The 19,449-nt window shown below is 39.7% G+C and overlaps 1 protein-coding gene across 7 annotated transcripts in view; it reads left to right on the top strand.

Annotated features, from left to right (window-relative positions):
- The window catches only part of KIDINS220 (kinase D interacting substrate 220), a 95,264-nt gene that overhangs the window by 21,644 nt on the left and 54,171 nt on the right, over window positions 1–19,449 (top strand). For all 7 annotated transcript variants that reach the window (XM_042982549.1, XM_042982551.1, XM_042982553.1 and 4 more), the window contains exons 7-15: window positions 1,921–2,019; window positions 3,726–3,923; window positions 6,167–6,265; window positions 7,867–7,965; window positions 9,256–9,354; window positions 12,593–12,770; window positions 16,400–16,564; window positions 17,819–17,998; window positions 18,827–18,992. In XM_042982549.1, the coding sequence (XP_042838483.1) occupies window positions 1,921–2,019; window positions 3,726–3,923; window positions 6,167–6,265; window positions 7,867–7,965; window positions 9,256–9,354; window positions 12,593–12,770; window positions 16,400–16,564; window positions 17,819–17,998; window positions 18,827–18,992 (1,283 nt within the window). The remainder of the gene's footprint in view (window positions 1–1,920; window positions 2,020–3,725; window positions 3,924–6,166; window positions 6,266–7,866; window positions 7,966–9,255; window positions 9,355–12,592; window positions 12,771–16,399; window positions 16,565–17,818; window positions 17,999–18,826; window positions 18,993–19,449) is intronic.

Consider the following 19,449-nt stretch of genomic DNA (forward strand, 5'->3'; position numbering starts at 1 on the left):
CTGCTCATTTGCCATGCACTTCAGAAAGCTTCCCAGAATTTTGTTCTGTTCATTTTTTAAATCCTTAATAGTCATCACAAACATTTAACAAGTATTTATTTAATTAGAACTTGATACATTGTGGCTAACCGTATTCTTTTCAAATTAATAACAGTTCAGTGAAATACAGGAAAATAGTATTAATCAGACATTTTTGATAATTGGAATACATTTTGAGCATAAATTTAAGTCAGATAGTATTGCTTAACCTGAGGGGAATGTCAGAAATTGCCCTTTTCTTAATCTGGATGGTACTTGTTTGGGTGCACACGTATGTAAAAAAAAATCATCAAGTAGTACAATTTAAGATTGATGTATTTTATACACTTTATGCAGGTTGTGCTCATTTTTTAAAAAGTATTATCTAAAATTATAGCTTAACAAGGACCGTAAAGAGACTATGGCAAATACTTATAATATGGCACTTAAAAATCTTGTATTTGGGGTGTGCCTGGGTGGCTCATTCGGTTAAGCATCCAACTTTGGCTTGGGGCATGATCTCATGGTTTGTGGGTTCGAGCCCTGTGTTGGGCCCTGTACTGACAGCTCAGAGCCTGGAGTCTGCTTTGGATTCTGTGCCTCTCCTCTCTCTGCCCCTTACCCCGCTTGTGTGCTTGTTTATTTTTGAGAGACAGAACATGAGGAGGGGGGGGTGGGCAGAGAGAGAGAGGGAGACAGAATCGGAAGTAGGTTCCAGGCTCTGAGCTGCTGGCACAGAGCCTGACATGGGGCTCAAACCCACAAACTGCGAGATCATGACCTGAGCCGAAGTTGGACACTCAACCGATTGAGCCACCCAGGCGCCCCTATTGATGTTTTCTGATTGACACTTTAATGTGATGGTGAAAGCTTTAATTTCTCCTTCTGACCTATTGAAAATGCTTTATGGGACCTGGCATTCAAAGCCCCTCCAAAATCAGGTATTATGCTACCTAGTCTGTCAGTCTAACATTTTGAGAAAATGTTTAGTACCTACTGTGTGCAGTGCCCTATATATGTACTAAACACAGAAAATATAAAAACAAAGTTCCTCAGTCATATTTGCTACATTTCAAGTGCTCAATAGCCATATGAGACTAGTGGCTACTGTATTGGCCAGTGCAGAATTATAGAGCATTTCCATCAGCACAGAAAGTTTTGGACAGAGCTGTTATAGAAAACAGGCATTTATTACATGTTTATTTTAATCTCTGGTCTCATGTAGTTAAAGATCACTGTGGATATTCATGTGTCTCTTGATTGGCAGCCTCCCCAAAGATATAGCATTGTTTTTATGCATAATATATATTCTCTGATGTCTTTTGAATCACATTCCAGCAGAAGGTGCTTTTAATAAGTGCAGTTTCTAGGCTAGAATTTATTTTATCAAGTTCAGAGGCTGATTTGGGATTGGTGGCTTAGAGCACGGACTGAAGCCAAGCTTGTTTGGGTCCTGCATCTTACTGTACCTCTTAGTAGCTTTGTGACTTTAAGCCAAAACTTCTCTGGGCCTCAGAAGTACTTAGAATTGTTTGTCATTTGGTTGTTACTATTTTTGCCTGTAGTCATACTGTTGAACTTTAAATTGTATTTCACAAGATACAGGAAGCACTGAAAGCTTGTTGAAAATTAGAGGCTGTATGACATTATGGTGGAAAAATTGTCACTAATTATGAAAGTTAAAGTTGGGTAAAAGAAATTTCATACAGTGGTTAATCATCTCTTCAGGAGAGAGAAAGTGGGAAAAATAAGATTTATCTAGGATTAAAATTATAATTTCTATAAACAGTAATTTAAGATTATTCAAAGTATGATTTGTATCAAAATTCATGTTGAGAATTTGTCTCTTTTACTACAGATCTGATAATAATTTTAAATTTATTATTATTATTATTATTTTAGTATGGAACTACTCCTCTGGTTTGGGCTGCACGGAAGGGTCATTTAGAATGTGTAAAACATTTATTGGCCATGGGAGCTGATGTTGATCAAGAAGGAGCTGTAAGTATCTTTTCTGTTTAGTCCCTCGTGTGTGTTTTTAGTTTGAAGGGAGAGAATATTTTTTCTAAGTATATGCCTAGAAAATTTTCCCTACAGTTCTTAAATAATATGTAGACAAACAAGCATTTTTTTCTATTATCCTGACAAATGTATTGTAGATATGATATGTTATAAATATATGCCCTTAAGGAACCATTGCTAATGCATGTAAATTTTGGGAGGCCAAAACTCTAAAGAACATCTTTCAGTAATCTTACTCTTGATTGAATTCATATTGAAATACTCTTTAAGTCAAATAGTTTGAAATACTATTAATTGTGGAAAAAAGTTATGTTCTGTTAAAACACCTTTTCCTTAAAAATCTAAAATAATATTGTAAGTTTTTGGATAGTTTTGAGCTGTGGCTTGTTTTTCTTCTCCAGTAGATTTAAAAATGTCAGAAATTGGTGGTCAAAACCTGGAACGCCTAAAAGCTGGTTCAGTACATTATTCCGACTAGCAGGGATTAATTCCCTATTGAGCACCTGCTGTGCGTGCAGCCCTGTGCCAAATGTGCTGGAGATACTGGAGAGGCCTGACAAATTTCTTTTCCCTTGAAATTTTGAGACTATAGTTAAAGGAAATTATATTTATGCGTAAGAAATGATCAATACAGACTATTATCTGCAAAATGAAGTATTATGTGAGATGGATCATGGAGTACTCTGAGGAGACATATCACCAAATCTCTGGCTGCAGTGTAACAAAAGTGAACTCTGTATCACACTTGACTTCTTGACGTGATATCAGCCGGTTGCTCCTATCTTCCAGATTGGCAGAAGCTACTACTTGCTGATCTTTTTAGTGCTGTGTCAGGAAAGAGTGGGATTCTTACATGAAATTCATACCTTTCACTCTCCTTTTTTCTGCACAGTTTATCAAGTGGAAGAGTGGCTATTTCTATGATTTTTGACTTAAAGAATTTTAAAAGGCTATTCTATTTTAATATGTGAAAGAACTATGACTTAGTTTTAGGGGCTGGTCTAATAACTGAAATATTTCTATAAGGAGATTACATGACGTCTCAATATAGATCAATGTCTCAAGAAACAATTTTAATACTTTTGGTAACGGGTCAGTTTCTTCTATCAGGTGATTTATTGTTATAAACTATACGTGCAGCTTTTAAAAGAACCACTAACAATAAGACCATTTTTGAAAAATGTGGTTTCTAGGTCACTGTGAAAGGAGAATGTATTACACTTTATTGAAATATCCTGTAGCTATCAGTTCATTGTTTTCAATGAATTTCACTTCAGTTTTTCGTATAGGTTTTATTATAAACAATTCTTTGTTTGAAGCCCAATTAACCTTATTTTGGATTATTTAATTTAGAATGTGCTTAATTTTGAATCATCCCATCTCATCTCATTATATAGTGAGAGGGTCTGTTCATTGTCAGCAAATCCAATGTCAGATTATCATTTGAAGAATTGAATGTCATAACAGTCCTCTTGACTCAAGAGAATTAATGTATCTTCAAAAACAGAAAATATGCTTCCTGACCAATTTTGGTATGTGATTGGTTATTTATATTGGCATTTTATTATCAGAAATAACTGTTAATGATAGACTATCTTTTTGAAAATACCAGTTTTATGATTATTGCATAAGTTATGTTTTCTAGAATGTACTGATTTCTTGGGCTTGTTTTTATTTTGTTGTAGAATTCAATGACTGCACTGATCGTGGCAGTAAAAGGAGGCTACACTCAGTCAGTGAAGGAAATTTTGAAAAGAAACCCAAATGTAAATTTAACAGATAAGGATGGAAATACAGCTTTGATGATTGCATCAAAGGAGGGTCATACGGAGATTGTACAGGATCTGCTCGATGCTGGAACATACGTGAACATACCTGATCGGGTAGGTTACCTATTTCAGATTGGTCGTCCAGTGGTAACGTGATGGAAGATTACCTTCGCTTGTCACACCTTTCAGGATTCTTCATGTATGTCATGCATTTGTTTTAAGATAAATTTTATTTCTGCCTTTAGAACTGAGAAGTTAACAACTATTCAATCTTTGTGGAAGGTGTTCTTTTTGATCTTTGTCAAATAATATCGTTACTGAAAATATCACATGCACGGTAACTGTCCTTGATGTACATTACTGTCGTGTTGTTCGTGGCTGGCGTTACTCACGTCCCCAAGTGTTCGGGTACCACCTTTACACTTAGAATTTTCAAAATTGTACTCTTGCTCTACCCTCTTCTCAGAACTCTACACTTGTATATCCAACTCTGCTTGAACTCTGCTTGAATGTCTGCTGGGCTTTTAAGACTTACGGCAAAGCAGATGGCTTGTTTGGTTCATCCCAAGCCTGCTTTTCCTCCTGCCTCCAGCTCAGGAAATGGTGTCCCCACTCACCCTGTTGTTAAAGCCCCAAGTTCTCCACAGTAGCCTTGGCTTCTCTTCCTCACCTGCCACATCTGATTCTTCTGCGAGTCCCCTTGGTTCTACCTCCAGAGCGCATCCTGTACGTGTCAGCTTCCTTTCATTTCCCCTAGTACCTCCCGAGTCTCAGCCACCGTCTTCCCTTGTTACAGCAACAGCACCTTAACCGGGTTCTCTTTTGTGTCTAATGTATTCTCCGTGCTGTGCTCAGTGACCTCTAAAGCAACAAGTCTCATGTGTACTCCTTTATTTAAAGCCATCCACGGCTTCTCTTGCACTTAGGATAAATGTTACTTCTTTGGTTTGTGAACACCGTAAGACATTGTCCTTGCCTGACTCTCTGCCCTCGTTTCGCAACACTTTAACCCTGTTTTAATAGGTTGCAGGCATATTAACGTTCTTCCCTTTCTTGAACACGCGATCTTGTTGTTGCTCTGGGACCTCTGCACCAGCTATGCTCTGTTGGGAATGCTGATCATCATGATCACTGTGTAGCTGCCTCCTCCTTGTCATTCCGACCTCAGCTTAACTATGAGTTCCTCAGAAAGATCTTCTCCAGTGACCCAATCCAAAGTAGCTGTCCAGTCACTTTCTATCATATCACTGTTATTTTAATTTATTTGCATGGCATTTGTCTGATTGTTTGTTTGTTTGTGTGTATTGTCTGTTGTCTGTTTGTCTCCTCTAGCCTGCCAGTTCTTCTAGAGCTGGGACCTTGTTTGTCTTGTTTCCCAGTACCTAGAACAGTACATGGCACACAGTAAGCAATGAAATATTTACAACGTTTTATTAATTTACTAGTCTGGAATTCTCAACTAAAGTTGGTTTGCCTTGGGTTTGTTTCTGCTTTTAATGTTGTAAAGATACTACTACACAGGGCGCCAAGGTCGGTAATCCTCAAGGACCTGCATCTTGATTTATCGCCCATCGAGGCCCACTAAGGATTGAGATGAGCCACAGCCCATAGACTCACCCAACTCAAATCCCTGCAACTGATACGTAATTTAGAGTAAAAAAAAAAAAAAATCCTGCCCATTGCCAAAATAGCCATTTTACATTTGAAGTAGTAGAAGGATATGATTAATACTGATCATTGCTTGGTGAATAGAATTTCAGGGCAAAGAGATGTCTTTATGAGGTAATGAACTTCATCTAAGCCTCATCATGGGGAATGAGTCAGTCTTAGGCACTGTTAGCCTGTAATGCCAGATTGCCTAGAATGTAGATACTGGTCTGGGAACCGGCCTCTCCCTTAATTAAATGTGGTCGGTTATAGACCCACTGATGGCCCTCGCCCTACAAATCCCTTTTTTACAACCCATGACTTTTGCCACATAGAATTACTCCAACAATTTTGTATTATGTCATTTCTAAATGTTCATTCGGTTCGTTGACAGCTATGGTGTCATTTTATTTAATTTACACTTAGAACGGGAGGTCTTCTTCAAAGAGAATGGCTTATCGTTCTGGGTGACTTGTCTTTCTCAACTTTTGTCCTGGAATTTCAGAGTCCTCATTTTGAGGTATAACCTTCTCTTGCTCTCAGGGCCCTTAATGTTAGGTGTTAATATTAGTTAACTAAAATGTTTCTCTTGAGTTACTCTTTTATCCAAGAAATTTTCAGAGCAATATCTGTTAGTATACGATGAACCTTAACTTCAAAGCAGTGTTTATTTGTTCTTGTCAGTTTGCCTTTTTTTTTTGTCTTTTCAGAGTGGAGATACCGTGTTGATTGGTGCTGTCAGAGGTGGTCATGTAGAAATCGTTCGAGCACTTCTCCAGAAATATGCTGATATAGACATTAGAGGACAGGTGTGTGTGTGTGTGTGTGTGTGTGTTTGCTGCTACCTCTGAGCATAATCAGTTGTACGTGTCGACTGATCCTAATGTCATTCTTCTAATTTTTCTATGAGGATAAACATCTAGACCCTACGATATTTAATGGATGCCTATATTAAGTTTCACTGCCATTCTTACAGAATTTCTCCATTAACGTCATATTAGATGACATTAGAGCATGTTAGAAGCTCATATTTTTCAAACACGCCTCTTTTATTAATGTGTAAATATATTCAATCCTGAAATTAGTACTTTACGAGACAGTTGCTGGTACTTTGAATGCATGTAATTTATTTATTCTGTTTAGTACTTTCCCTCTGTTCTGCCTTTTCCCTCCATATGTTCTTCTTGCTGTTTCGTCTTCTCCTTCCTGTTCTGTTTGCCTTTCCTAGAACCACTTGATAGTGCCTGTGGACTTTGCTTAAGCCATAGCTCACAGAGCTACAAATTACAAATTACTAATGCTAGGTAAAAGCTCCCCTAAAGTTGTGAATTTGTCCAATATTTTAAGAGATTTAGGTTAAAAAAATCTGTACTTAACCCACTTTGTTGTTGGATAGTCTACACTTCTGCTCAGTTTTTCCTTGTATCCAAATCCATTAAAAACATGTTTATTTATTTACTTATTTTGAGAGGGAGGGAGGGAGGGAGGGAGGGAGGGAGAGAGAGAGAGAGAGAGAGAGAGAGGATCCTAAGCAGGCTCCACACTGTCAACACAGAGCCTGACTTGGAGCTTGATCTCTCGAACCGTGAGATCATGATCTGAGCTGAAATCAAGAGTCTGACGCTTAACCAACTGAGCCACCTGGGTGCCCCCAAATCCATTAAAAATTTTTTTTAACATTTATTTTTGAGAGACAGAGCAGGAGTGGGGGAGAGGCAGAGAGAGAGAGGGAAACACAGAATCCGAGGCAGGCTCCAGGCTCTGAGCTGTCAGCACAGAGCCCAATGTGGGGCTTGAACCCACAAACTGTGAGATCATGACCTGAGCCGAAGTCAGACCCTTAACTGAGCCACCCAAGCGCCCCTCCATTTTTAAATCAAACTAATAAATATTATGCCAAATGCTGTGAGGGACTTAACATGGAATCCTTGGCTGTAAGAAACACCGTATTTTAGGGAGGTTTTACTTTGTTTTGTTTATGTTTTTGTGTTTTGCATAAACATATAAAGTGATGCCTTTTGATAGAAGATGGTACATGATTGATTGCTTAATGAAAGGTTCAAGTGTAAGAGTCTTGAGTTGGGGAAAGAGGGCATTAAGGCTTTTGAGAGCAGGTAGAATTTGAGTCAGATTTGAAAGATGGGTTGGATTTAGATAGGCAGAGAAAAGGAAGACTGGTATTTCAGGCAAGGACAGTGGAATAATAGGATGAGAAAATTCAAGAAAATGAGCAAGTGAAAGACTGCTTCTTAGCTGCTGAACAGATAAGGGTTGATATTCTTTCCTGTTTGTTGGTAAGATCTATTCGTGCTTTCTGGCAGAAATGTTAAAAATGATGTTTTATGTTTACAAGTAGCAGTTTCCCAATATTGTATCTTATATGAAGTGATGATTTTTTTCTATTTTGCAGGACAACAAAACTGCTTTATACTGGGCTGTAGAGAAAGGAAATGCGACGATGGTGAGAGATATCTTACAGTGCAATCCTGACACTGAAATATGCACAAAGGTATTAAGACCCAGTGCAGAATGTCCGTGCTGCTGATTTTTTTCAGTCATTGGTGTTTGATGTTAGAATTATGCTGATTTTACTGGCAATAGTCTATATCAAATTAGGCAGTAATTTTGTATCCTTTCGGAAGTTGTGTATTCACAGGAAAATACAGTGTGTAATTCGTTACTTTTTAATTAAACACTTTCAGAAAATACAATATCAGCTATTCACAAATTGCAGACAGGTCATTTCCTCAATCCTTTTATGCTCTTGTTTGGAATGCAGATCATATTTCATTTTAAAAGACCAAGGTGGGTGGTTCTTGGTTCCCCAAACCAGTTGCTTTGGTCTATTTTACTTAAATCATGTGAACAATATAAAACTTGATAAGACTTTAGTGACTGTATTTGGTTTTATGTGTAATAGTTTTCCATGGGGAAATATATCTGGAATTCTGGATTGAGGTGGCAGGCCTTCCTAGTGAATAAACACACTTTGGAGTTACTACCCTTACACTTCTATTTTATCTGCTGCGGATTGGGACCAGCCTCTTTCTGTCCTGATGATGGTAACATCAGTGCCCTAGGACAGAAAGTTTCCTGGGTTACCTTTTGATTTATGGGTGGCTCCTAGATAATCTTTTTTTATTTATTTATTTTTTTGGACCTATATGACAACCACTGTGACCTATGTGGGTTCTGACCAAGCTTCTGTCTTTCCTAATTCAACGCTGAGCTGTGTATGGTCTCTTCTTATTTCCCTTAACTTGATTTTGAAAAAAATCATGAACTTTTTTGAGGTTTTCCAGATGCATGCTGTTTGTATCAAATTGTTATCCCTGTTACACACGGGTCCTTAGGTGCATAGAGATCTGAAGTGACGCTGGTAAAGATTTCTGGAAAATCTAGACACTGGCAGGCCTGGACACTGGCTGAGCTGTGGGTCAGTTGGGAAGATGGTGAGAACGGGACGTAGTCTCTGGCGGTGCTGCCCGGATGTCAGTGGTGGAGCCTGGGGTACGGCCACATCAGCGAGGGGCGGGGCATTGTCGCCAGAAATGGCTGACGAGTCGCTGGGCCATATTCCCATTCTCGGCTGAGTGACACAAGATGATTTCGATACAAATGATTGGTGGTGAAAGGCAGTTTTCTTACTAGTTTCTATGGCTACGTTTTTTTGAGGGCATTGGCGATATGGTCTGGTACCACAGTCAGACAGTTGAATTCTTACATGTGCATTTACATGACTTTAAACACGTAGGAGTAACGCTGTTAATCTGGCAAAACTTCTTATCTGTGCCTGCAGGATGGTGAAACACCGCTTATAAAGGCCACCAAGATGAGAAATATCGAGGTAGTGGAGCTGTTGCTAGATAAAGGAGCTAAAGTATCGGCCGTGGATAAGGTAAGACATGTGCGCAGAGAACGCTCTTTGGAAGGCTGTTGCTAGCCTGACCTAAATAGTTGCTGGACTTAGAGGGGGGCTGGTTTCATTTTGCGGAGGGAGAGGTTACTTGCTAGGGACATCTCTTTGGGGTTTTGGTGCCGTGATCTCTTCTTGGCTGTTCTGATAGCGTGCTGCGGAGTGGGCAGACCTAATGTGCTGTTAAAGAGGCCGCTTCAGGTTTTCCTTCCGTTGCTCGTGCCGGTGCTGGTGAGCCGCGTCGACCACCATCCGAGGAGGACGTCATCCGATGTAGAGCCTGCTTGCAGATAAACAGGAGGAAAGAATTTAAGGGGCTGGAGAAAATAGGCTCAGAGCAGGCTGGCATTTGTGTCCACTAACAGGAGGTAACAGGTGCTGCTGCGTCCTCACCATAATTCTTTTAGAGAAATGTTCATGGTTTTTTAAAGTTTATTTATTTATTTTGAGAGAGTGAGAGGCAGAGAGAGAGGGAGAGAGAGAATGCCAAGCAGGCTCCACACTGTCAGCACAGAGCCCGATGCGGGGCTCAATTCCACAAACCGTGAGATCATGACCTGAGCCGAAATCAAGAGTCAGACACTTAACTGACTAAGCCATCCAGGCGCCCCCATAGTTTGTTTCTTTTTAATCTTTACTTATTTTTGAGAGAGAGAGAGAGAGAGAGAGAGGGAGAGACAGAGTGCGAGTAGGGAAGGAACAGAGAAAGAGGGAGACAGAGGATCCAAAGCAGGCTCCAGGCTCTGAGCTGTCAGTGCCGCGCCCGATGCGGAGCTTGAACTCATGAACCGCAAGTTCATGACCTGAGCTGAAGTCGGATGCTTCACCGACTGAGCCCCCCAGGTGCCCCCGTAGTAAATTTAACTTGAAATTGCTTAATACTTTATATAGAATTAATCCCCAGTTTGAGTTTGTTTTCATTTTAAATGGAGTTCTTTTCTGCTTTCAACTGATTTCCTCCCATAAAACGAGTGAATTGATTTCTGTACAAAGTAAGAGATATTATAAATTTTTTCCATCTAAATGTATGATATGATTTGGGCTCTCCTAATCCATAATAGACTGAAGTTTATCTTCCTATTATTTATGAGACAATTAAACAAAAAAAACCCCACAGAATCAATATGTGTTAGTATTTTATCAAGAAAACACCACTGTTTAAGGAAAAACATAACAAAAAATCTTCTCACCCATCATTACCACATTTATATAATGTCATATAAAAGGAAGGAAACTTTAATATTGAAAATTAGGAATGACAGAAAGTCAAAGAAGAGATTTTGAAACTGAATATATTTAGGTTTATAGAAAACTTCCTGTATTGGCTGTTTTTCTCATTCTGCTGTTACTTGTTTCTGGCTCTGATTCCCTAATTTACAATAAGGAACCCACTGGATTAAGTGCCCTTTAAGATTCCACATGGCCTCATTAATTCTGTAACATGCCATTTATAAATATTCGTTGCATACTCATTAATAGATTTCCTGAAGTTCTCGGTCTCGACATCCCTGTGTGTGTGCCCTGCCTCGAGTCAGCACACACTTGTGACAGGCACACGTGATACTTGGGGCGGTTGTTCACTCATTCAGCACACACTTACTGAGGATGGGTAAGGTGGTGTTGTGCTAGAATTTGGAATACAAACCTGTAAAAGTCTTGATCCTGGCTCTTCGTAGAGGATTTCATAAAGATACACTAAGAATGAAGACTAATGCTATTTCCACCTAGCCTATCAGAGAGCTCAGTGTTTCTTCTGCACATTGGCTGCGGGTGTTAATATCTTCCCTGTCTTCCCTGAATTTTCAGAAACCTTGTGTCTGGCAGAAGTGACACAAATGATATTTCTACCTTCTCACAGATTCGGGGATAAGAAATGGGGTTCAGGTGGGGAAATAAAATGATGAAATCTGATGCAGATGTGTTTGGTTTGAGGGCTGATAAGACATTCAGGAGGCCATGACCAGTAGGCATTGGGAAGTATGGGACTAGAATTTGGGCAAGAAATCAAGACTAGTGGTCAGAATTTGGCAGTTAGTTACCAAGAGATAAGAATTGCATGGGTGTGACTAAGGTCATCAATGGGAAGAAAGATCAAAGCTGAGGTCAAAACTTTACTTACGGAGCGTGTCACATCCTACTTAGTTTTATAGTTTGGATATTTATCTGATTTTTCCTGTTACGTTGTCAGCTGTTTAAGGTCAGGGACTGTTTTGTCTTCCAACCCCCCAGGTGCCCAGCTGGTGCCTTACTTACATGGAGTGAGTTCAGAACATAGTTATTGTGCCATGTGTTTAGGATGTAGAAAGAGAATCTAGAAATGGAAGAAGGAGACCAAAAGCAGAAGATGAAAGTCAAAATCAAGACAAGGTGGTGCCATAGAAGCTATAGGAAGAATACTGCAGGTCATTTTCATTTGGTGTTTCTAGAGAGATCAGGGTTGACGAGAACTGAGAATGTCATTTGTTAACTGGATCAACGTCTTTAAGAGATGGTGTTTGTGAAGTAAAAAGTGGGAGAACACATCACAGACCTAAGGTTTTTGTTTTGTTTTGTTTGTTTTTACACGTTTTCATGAGTGTTGGATGTGAATACTCATGTGATTAGAGATTCTACTACGGGAAGAAGGTAGGTTGATGGGCGGATGTAGGGAGGAGAGCAGGAGAGGTTGCACTGGCCGGAGAAGGGCGCACAGAGTGTGGCAGGGCTCCAAGGGAGAGAACTGCAGGACAGAGTTGAGGGCTTAACATGACGGAGGCTGGTTGGCAAAGGGCATGGGAGCAGGTGAGATCACTCGTGTTAGATGGGGTATCAGTATAGGCCGTGAAGCTTTCTAGACAAATGCAGGAGAAAGTTGTGCGATAGGGTAGAAACTAGTTGAGGAAAGTGATGGACGTTGTGGACAAATAGATGTTCGGATGTTCCGATGGCAGCGGATCGGCGAAGAGAGCCTGTTGCTTCTCTCTCAGTGGGTTGGGGGGGGGGGGGAGAAGAATGACTTCGTTCTCCAGGACTGTGGGAGAAAGAATAGCCAAGAAGAGCTAGGTAGGGAGCTAGAGAAAGAAAGTACAGAGAAGGGAGATAAAAATTCAGATTTATTCACTCTGTCTGAAAAACAGGAGAAGTTCAAATGTTTCATTATTTTACAAAACATGAAAATTGTTACTCTGTATGTGTTACATGTAAAATACATGAAAGTTCAAGCTTCCTGCCTATTTTACAGAAAGGAGACACGCCTTTGCATATTGCTATCCGTGGGAGGAGTCGCAAACTGGCAGAGCTTCTTTTAAGAAATCCCAAAGACGGAAGGTTACTTTATAGGCCCAACAAAGCAGGCGAGACTCCCTACAACATTGACTGTAGCCATCAAAAAAGTATTTTAACTCAGATATTCGGAGCCAGTAAGTATTGGGTTTTGTTCCTGACTGAGCTTTGAAAAAATGAATGTTACATGAAAGTTAAGGGGCCCATAGCAGTTTGGCATTTACCACTTCACTGGAGATTGTGAAAGTTGAGGAAGCTGTTATTTTGCTGTGGAAAAATACTCCTTCCTGCCTAAAGCCCTTCTGCATTGTCCTGCAGTGTCTACATCGAGTACATCCAGAGTCAGCAGTCAACGTTTAAGACCATTGAAAGTCTAGCCTGCTTTTCTAAAAATCTCCCTGTTCCCCTAGGCGCACTTCGTGTTTTTACCAAAACATGCCCTGTTTTCCGTGCAGCCTGACCGCTTAGACTTCCCCGTGTTTGCTCGTGTTCTGCCTGCCACAGGTCTGTCCTCTCCATTCCCAGGAACGTCCCTTACCTGTCAGTCTTCTTTCTCCAAGGCTCCTGTCATTTGTCCCCTTCTCAGTGACGTTTTAACTGATCTGCCTCACCAGGCAAAGTTTTTCCTAGTTTGAATACTTAAGCATTTTTATGTTTCCTTTTTTTAATACTTATTATACCTGGCCTTTTTTTTATTAGAATTTTCTCCCTTCAGATTCCAAGTTCTTCAGGATAGGAACTATCTCTTCTTATCTTTATGTCCTCTGTAACATCTAGCATAATGCTTTGAATATTGTACTAAAATAGTTTTTGATTGAAAAGAATGTACATGCACATATAATCATTCATATGTGGTGTTTTGAAATATGGAACAATTTTCTACTAGAATTAAGAGAAACAAGCGGGAGATAGTAGAATCCCACCACCTTGTAGTTGAGCTTCTTACTTAGATACTATTTTTACGTATGATTCTATTGTATTATTGAGTTCTTTTATTTTAAAATACTTTAAAAAAAAATATTTTTATTTTGAGAGAGAGAGAGAGAGAGAGAGAGAGAGACAGAACACAAACGGTGAGGGGCAGAGAGAGAGACAGAGAATCTGAAGCAGGCTCCAGGGTCTGAGCTGTCAGCACAGAGCCCAACGCGGGGCTTGAGCCCACGGACCATGAGATCATGACATGAGTGAAGTCAGACGCTTAACTGACTAAGCCACCCAGGCGCCCCTAAAATATTGTTTTCTAATTCTAATAATGCACACACATTAAATTTCCAGAATAAAGATACAAATATAGTAGAAAGTATAAATTTCCCTTTGTCCCCTATCTCTTAATTCATAACTGTTTGAATAACTTAACAGGATTTTCTGTACATTTCTAAAAATGTTTTATGCTACATATACAGCCTTAAAAAGTAATAATTGGGTCATACCATATTATAAAAGTTTTAAATAATTAACTATATTTAAAAGCTAATGTATATATATTAAAAGCTACAGTAAACATCTTTGTACACATATCTATTAACTTTTATTTTTAGGATTATTTTCTTAGAATAAATGCCCAGAAGTAGAATTGGCAAGTCAGCGGAGGCTCACAGTGTTGGTAGACTTTTCATATGGTTCTAACAACTTCTTCTGCCTCAGGCCATGTCGTGCAGTTCCCCATAAGCTTGCGAATGCTAGATATCTCCAGCCTCCTTAATCTCTGCTAATCAGATCAATAAGAGAAAAAAAAATCTCCTGTAATTTGCATTATAAAATTATTAGTGAGATTGAGATCTTTTCTTATGTTCATAGGCCATTCGTAGTTTTGCCATTTTCCTCTTTGTATCCTTTGCCTACTTTCCTCTTGAGTTTTTGATAGTTTCTAAAAATTGGTTTTAAGTGTCTTTGTATGATATAGATATTGACCCTGGGTCCATCCTCTATGTTGCACCCCTCTCCCAGCTTCTTCCTCGTTTATAGTGATGGGGTTTTTATTCCTCATCTAACAGTTACGCAGTTTTGTAGTGTATTTGTCAGTCTTTTCCTGCAGTTCTGGCCTTAGTATTATATTGAGAAAGGCCTTTTCCATGCACCGAACATTTTTACCCTATGTTTTCTTCTAGCATTTTTATGGTTTTACCTTTTGCATTTAATATTTTAATATTTTAAAAACTTACTTTTATGAGGTATGGGATGTATAGAGTTTTCATTTTATTTTTTAAAAAATAGATGGCTCATGCACTGTTGGTTTGAATGCAAACTGGCGCAGCCGCTCTGGAAAACAGTGTGGAGGTTCTTCAAAAAATTAAAAATAGATCTACCCTACGACCCAGCAATAGCACTGCTAGGAATTTACCCAAGGGATACAGGAGTGCTGATGCAGAGGGGCACTTGTACCCCAATGTTTATAGCAGCACTTTCAACAATAGCCAAATTATGGAAAGAGCCTAAATGTCCATCAACTGACGAATGGATACAGAAGATGTGGTTTATGTATACAATGGAATACTACTTGGCAACGAGAAAGAATGAAATCCTGCCTTTTGCAGCAACGTGGATGGAACTAGAGGGTATTATGCTGAGTGAAATAAGTCAGGCAGAGAAAGACAGATCCCATATGTTTTCACTCATGTGGAACTTGAGAAACTTAAGACCATGGGGGAAGGAAGGGGGAAAAAGTTACAAACAGAGAGGGAGGGAGGCAAACCATAAGAGACTCTTAAATACTGAGAACAAACTGAGGGTGGGTGGGGGGTGGGGGAGAGGGGAAAGTGGGTGATGGGCGTGGAGGAGGGCACTTGTTAGGATGAGCGCTGGGTGTTGTATGGAAGCCAATTTGACAATAAATTATATAAAAAAGTAAAAATAAATAAAAAATAGATGGTTCGCCTCTCCCAGCATCACTTGCTAATTCCTCCCTTGTCCACTGGTTTGAAATGCCACTTAGCTCTACAGTGCTCTAATTGTTATAGCTTTGTCGTGTATTTTTTATTCTCCAGAAACAACTACTCTTTCTCTGGTAGTCTTTTAATATTTTTTCTTAGCTGTACTTACGTGTTCTGACTTTTCAATTTTTCAAAAATTTCTGTGGGATTTTGACTGGAATTGTCTCAAAGTGATAAATTAATTTGGTGAGAATTGCTGTCTTGAAGTCATCGAACCTTTCTGCCTGGAGCCATACGATGTCTCTCTTTCTCGGATTACTGTATTCTTCAGTGACTTTTAATAGCTTCTTTCTATAGGTATTGCACATATTAAATTTCTTCCTATGTGCTAGTTTGTGTTTTAATCATTTTATTGATTCTAAAATGTACATTGTTCCCCATTTTAACATCTCTGAAATTGAAATGTGTCTTACAATTGATGGATGAGAGAGCATTGTGTCATAATTTGGCAACACGTTTTTCTTTCTTAGTTGTACATGATAATGATGCATCTTTTTTTTCAATATATGAAATTTATTGTCAAATTGGTTTCCATACAACACCCAGTGCTCATCCCAAAAGGCACCCTCCTCAATACCCATCACCCACCCTCTCCTCCCTCCCACCCCCCATCAACCCTCAGATGATGCATCTTACAGTAAGCAGGTAGGTATCTTAAGTTCAATGAAATATGGTATTTAAGATTTAATACCTTTGAACCTATTTTTACGCAGGCCTAACCATTTAATAAGGCTTTTTTCCTAATGAAATCAATAATCGATAAATGAGACTTGATGTTCCTTTCTAGTGGTAGTGTCTGTTTTTAATGTAAGGAAATGGTGTGTTTATAATTACAGGACACTTGTCTCCTACTGAGACCGACGGTGACATGCTCGGTTACGACTTGTATAGCAGTGCCCTGGCAGACATTCTCAGTGAGCCTACCATGCAGCCGCCCATCTGTGTGGGGCTGTATGCACAGTGGGGAAGTGGCAAATCCTTCTTACTCAAGAAACTAGAAGGTAAAGGGCATGTTTGTACAAAGTCTGTATGTATAGTGAGGTTTCCTTTGGTGTTTTTTCTGAAGTAAAGACAAAATAGATTTTTATGTATGGGTATGTGTGTCGCACAGTTTACTACACTGAACGTTTTATTGCCCTCCAGTTGATCCTGCACACGATCATTTGATTTCTCTTCCTAAAACAAAATCCGGTTGTGTTATGATACGCTTAAGACCCCTTGGTAGCGGATTTTCTGCATATGCTATTTATTATTATTTTTATTTTTATTATTATTAAGTAAGCTCCATGCCCCACTTGGGGCTTGAACTCACGACCCCGAGATCAAGAGTTGCCTGTTTCCCCCACTGAGCCAGCCAGGCAGGCGTCCCTGCATGTGATATTTATAACCGTCCTATTCAGTGCCCCTCTTAAACTTGTCGGTTAGCATGGCACACCCACCAGCACTGCCTCTCGTGGGTCCCCGTGCTGTGGGCACAGTCACAAGGGCTGTTGCTCTTGCAAGAACAGCCTAGACACTTTTCCTGGGTTGTTCCCTCTGTTAGGAGCTTCATAGACAACCGCCCCCACCCCAGCCTTTTGATTGGCAAAATCTTACTCATTCCTCAAGGGTAGGTTTCAGTATTGCCTATAAATTTTTTACCAGGTTTTGTGGAAGGAGTGACTTGTTTAGGGCTCATTTGGGCTCCGCACACACCTTGAAGAGCAGTGATTCTTAAATGTGATTGGAGGGAGAAGGGGTGAGGAGGAGAGAGGAAGGGTCATGATGTGTAGTTTGAAGACACATAGCAAAGTAATGTTTTTCAGTTTTGGGCGTGGAAACAATACCTTGTTGCTTATGTAATACAAACCACAAAAAATAAATATCAACAGAATCTTGACAAATGGGAATATATGAAAGGATGTGTGCACCCTCAGTGTGCAGCAGGAGAGCAGGTGAGACCAGGGTGGGTGTGCCCCTAGGGAAGGAGGCTTGGAGGCTTATCTGAGGAGAACTTTGGCTAAAATGGTTAAGTAGCAGCACTCTATATAGGGGTTTAGTAAGTGCCCGATATATGTCTATACTGAAAACGTGAACATTTCAAGTTCAGTTTGAAATTGTATTTCTTAAAAAACTTGGAGGGAAAGAAAAAAACTACACCTGAAGCTAATATCACACTGCATGTTGACTAACTGGATTTAAATAAAAACCTGGAGGAAAAAAAAGTTGCGTTTCTTAAACAAAACAGGACTGAGGCTTTCTTATTTCTCTTTCAGATGAAATGAAGACTTTTGCCGGACAACAGATTGAACCTCTTTTTCAGTTTTCCTGGCTTATAGTATTTCTGACTTTGCTGCTCTGTGGAGGGCTTGGTTTACTGTTTGCTTTTACAGTTGACCTGAATCTTGGAATAGCAATATCATTGAGCTTCTTGGCTCTCTTATATATATTTTTTAGTAAGTTTTTGCTTTTTGTTTTTTTTCCAAAAATAGAGACAATGTCAAGACTCATTGTTTTATTTAAAAGAGTATCTATATCTCTTAAATATATCTATATTTATAAAATATAAAATATTATCTGTAGTTCTTAAATATTATCCATATCCCTCCCCTAAGTGATTTTCATAATTAAGTGAGAAAAGGGATCTTTTTGCTATTTTAGAAGTTGGCCTAGAGGAACATTGTCCACCACCTGGCTGGAGTGGCTGTAAATGCTGGTGGGGTGCTTGTCAGTATTGAAGCAGAACTGTAATTTGTTATACTCGCTTTTTAATACGTTAATGAATTACTGTATTTAAGTCTTTTTTGAGAGTAAGTCTTCATAGCCGTCACTGGCATGCTCTCGGGCATTTTGATCATGACTATGATCTTTATTTTATCTGAAAACAAAGTAAATAGAACGTAGTCCTGTTCTTGGGGGATATCATCAGTTGTAAAAGAGGGAACAGATTCCCTGTCAGAGGAGCTGGTGGTGTAAAAAAATGATAAACCCCAAGTCACGTACGTACATTTGAGTCTGAACTGAGTGATATGTTTCTGTTTAAGGCATTATCTTTCTGATTGTGTTTCGTATGTCATATTTGAGTTAGTTTACTTTTCCGTTTTCCACGTACCTTCTCTATGTCGGTTGTTCGGTCGAGGACTCCTTCGAGGAGGCTAGGAGATAGCCTGGCACCGGGGACAGTCGTGTACGCCTACCTCCCGTTGCTTGATATTTGACAGTTTGAGAAAAGAGGCTGCTTGGGTAACGGCTGTCAACTAATTTTTTAATCGTTTACTCTTTAGTTGTCATTTACTTTGGTGGCCGGAGGGAAGGAGAGAGTTGGAATTGGGCCTGGGTCCTCAGCACCAGACTGGCGAGACACATCGGCTACTTGCAGCTGCTCCTCAAGTTGATGTTTGTGAACCCGCCTGAGCTGCCGGAGCAAACCACCAGAGCCTTGCCTGTCAGGTGAGTTGGTCCCGTGATGAAGGCAGCTTTGGATAAGATGAAGCAAAAATGAAGTTTTTGAGCAAAAATGCCTCATTTCTCGGTGTACGTTCCAAAAAACATTGGTTTCGTGAATTTTTTATGTGAGAAACAAAACAACACGTCCTGGTTGAGTGGGTTTGAGGGACACTTCATGTTGTACCTTCCTCTTGTACATAAAAGGATCGGAGACCTTTTATCCTAAAAAAAGCTGGTTAACTTTGATTTCGCAAATTTTATCAGAGCATAAACCTTTCCCCTACCCCCCCCCCCATCGTTTATGACCCCTTTTCCATCCTTTGGGGACACTTTGAAGAGAGTGCAGGACCTAGGATGGGTCCTGGCATCCCCTTGCTTTAGCACGTAACCTTGGCAACCCAGCATGCTCTCTGAGCAGCTCTTTTCTCGCCTGTGGAAATATATTGACTTGCTTGTCTGA

This window comes from Panthera tigris, chromosome A3 (assembly GCF_018350195.1).
Source record: "Panthera tigris isolate Pti1 chromosome A3, P.tigris_Pti1_mat1.1, whole genome shotgun sequence".
Lineage (NCBI taxonomy): Eukaryota > Metazoa > Chordata > Mammalia > Carnivora > Felidae > Panthera > Panthera tigris.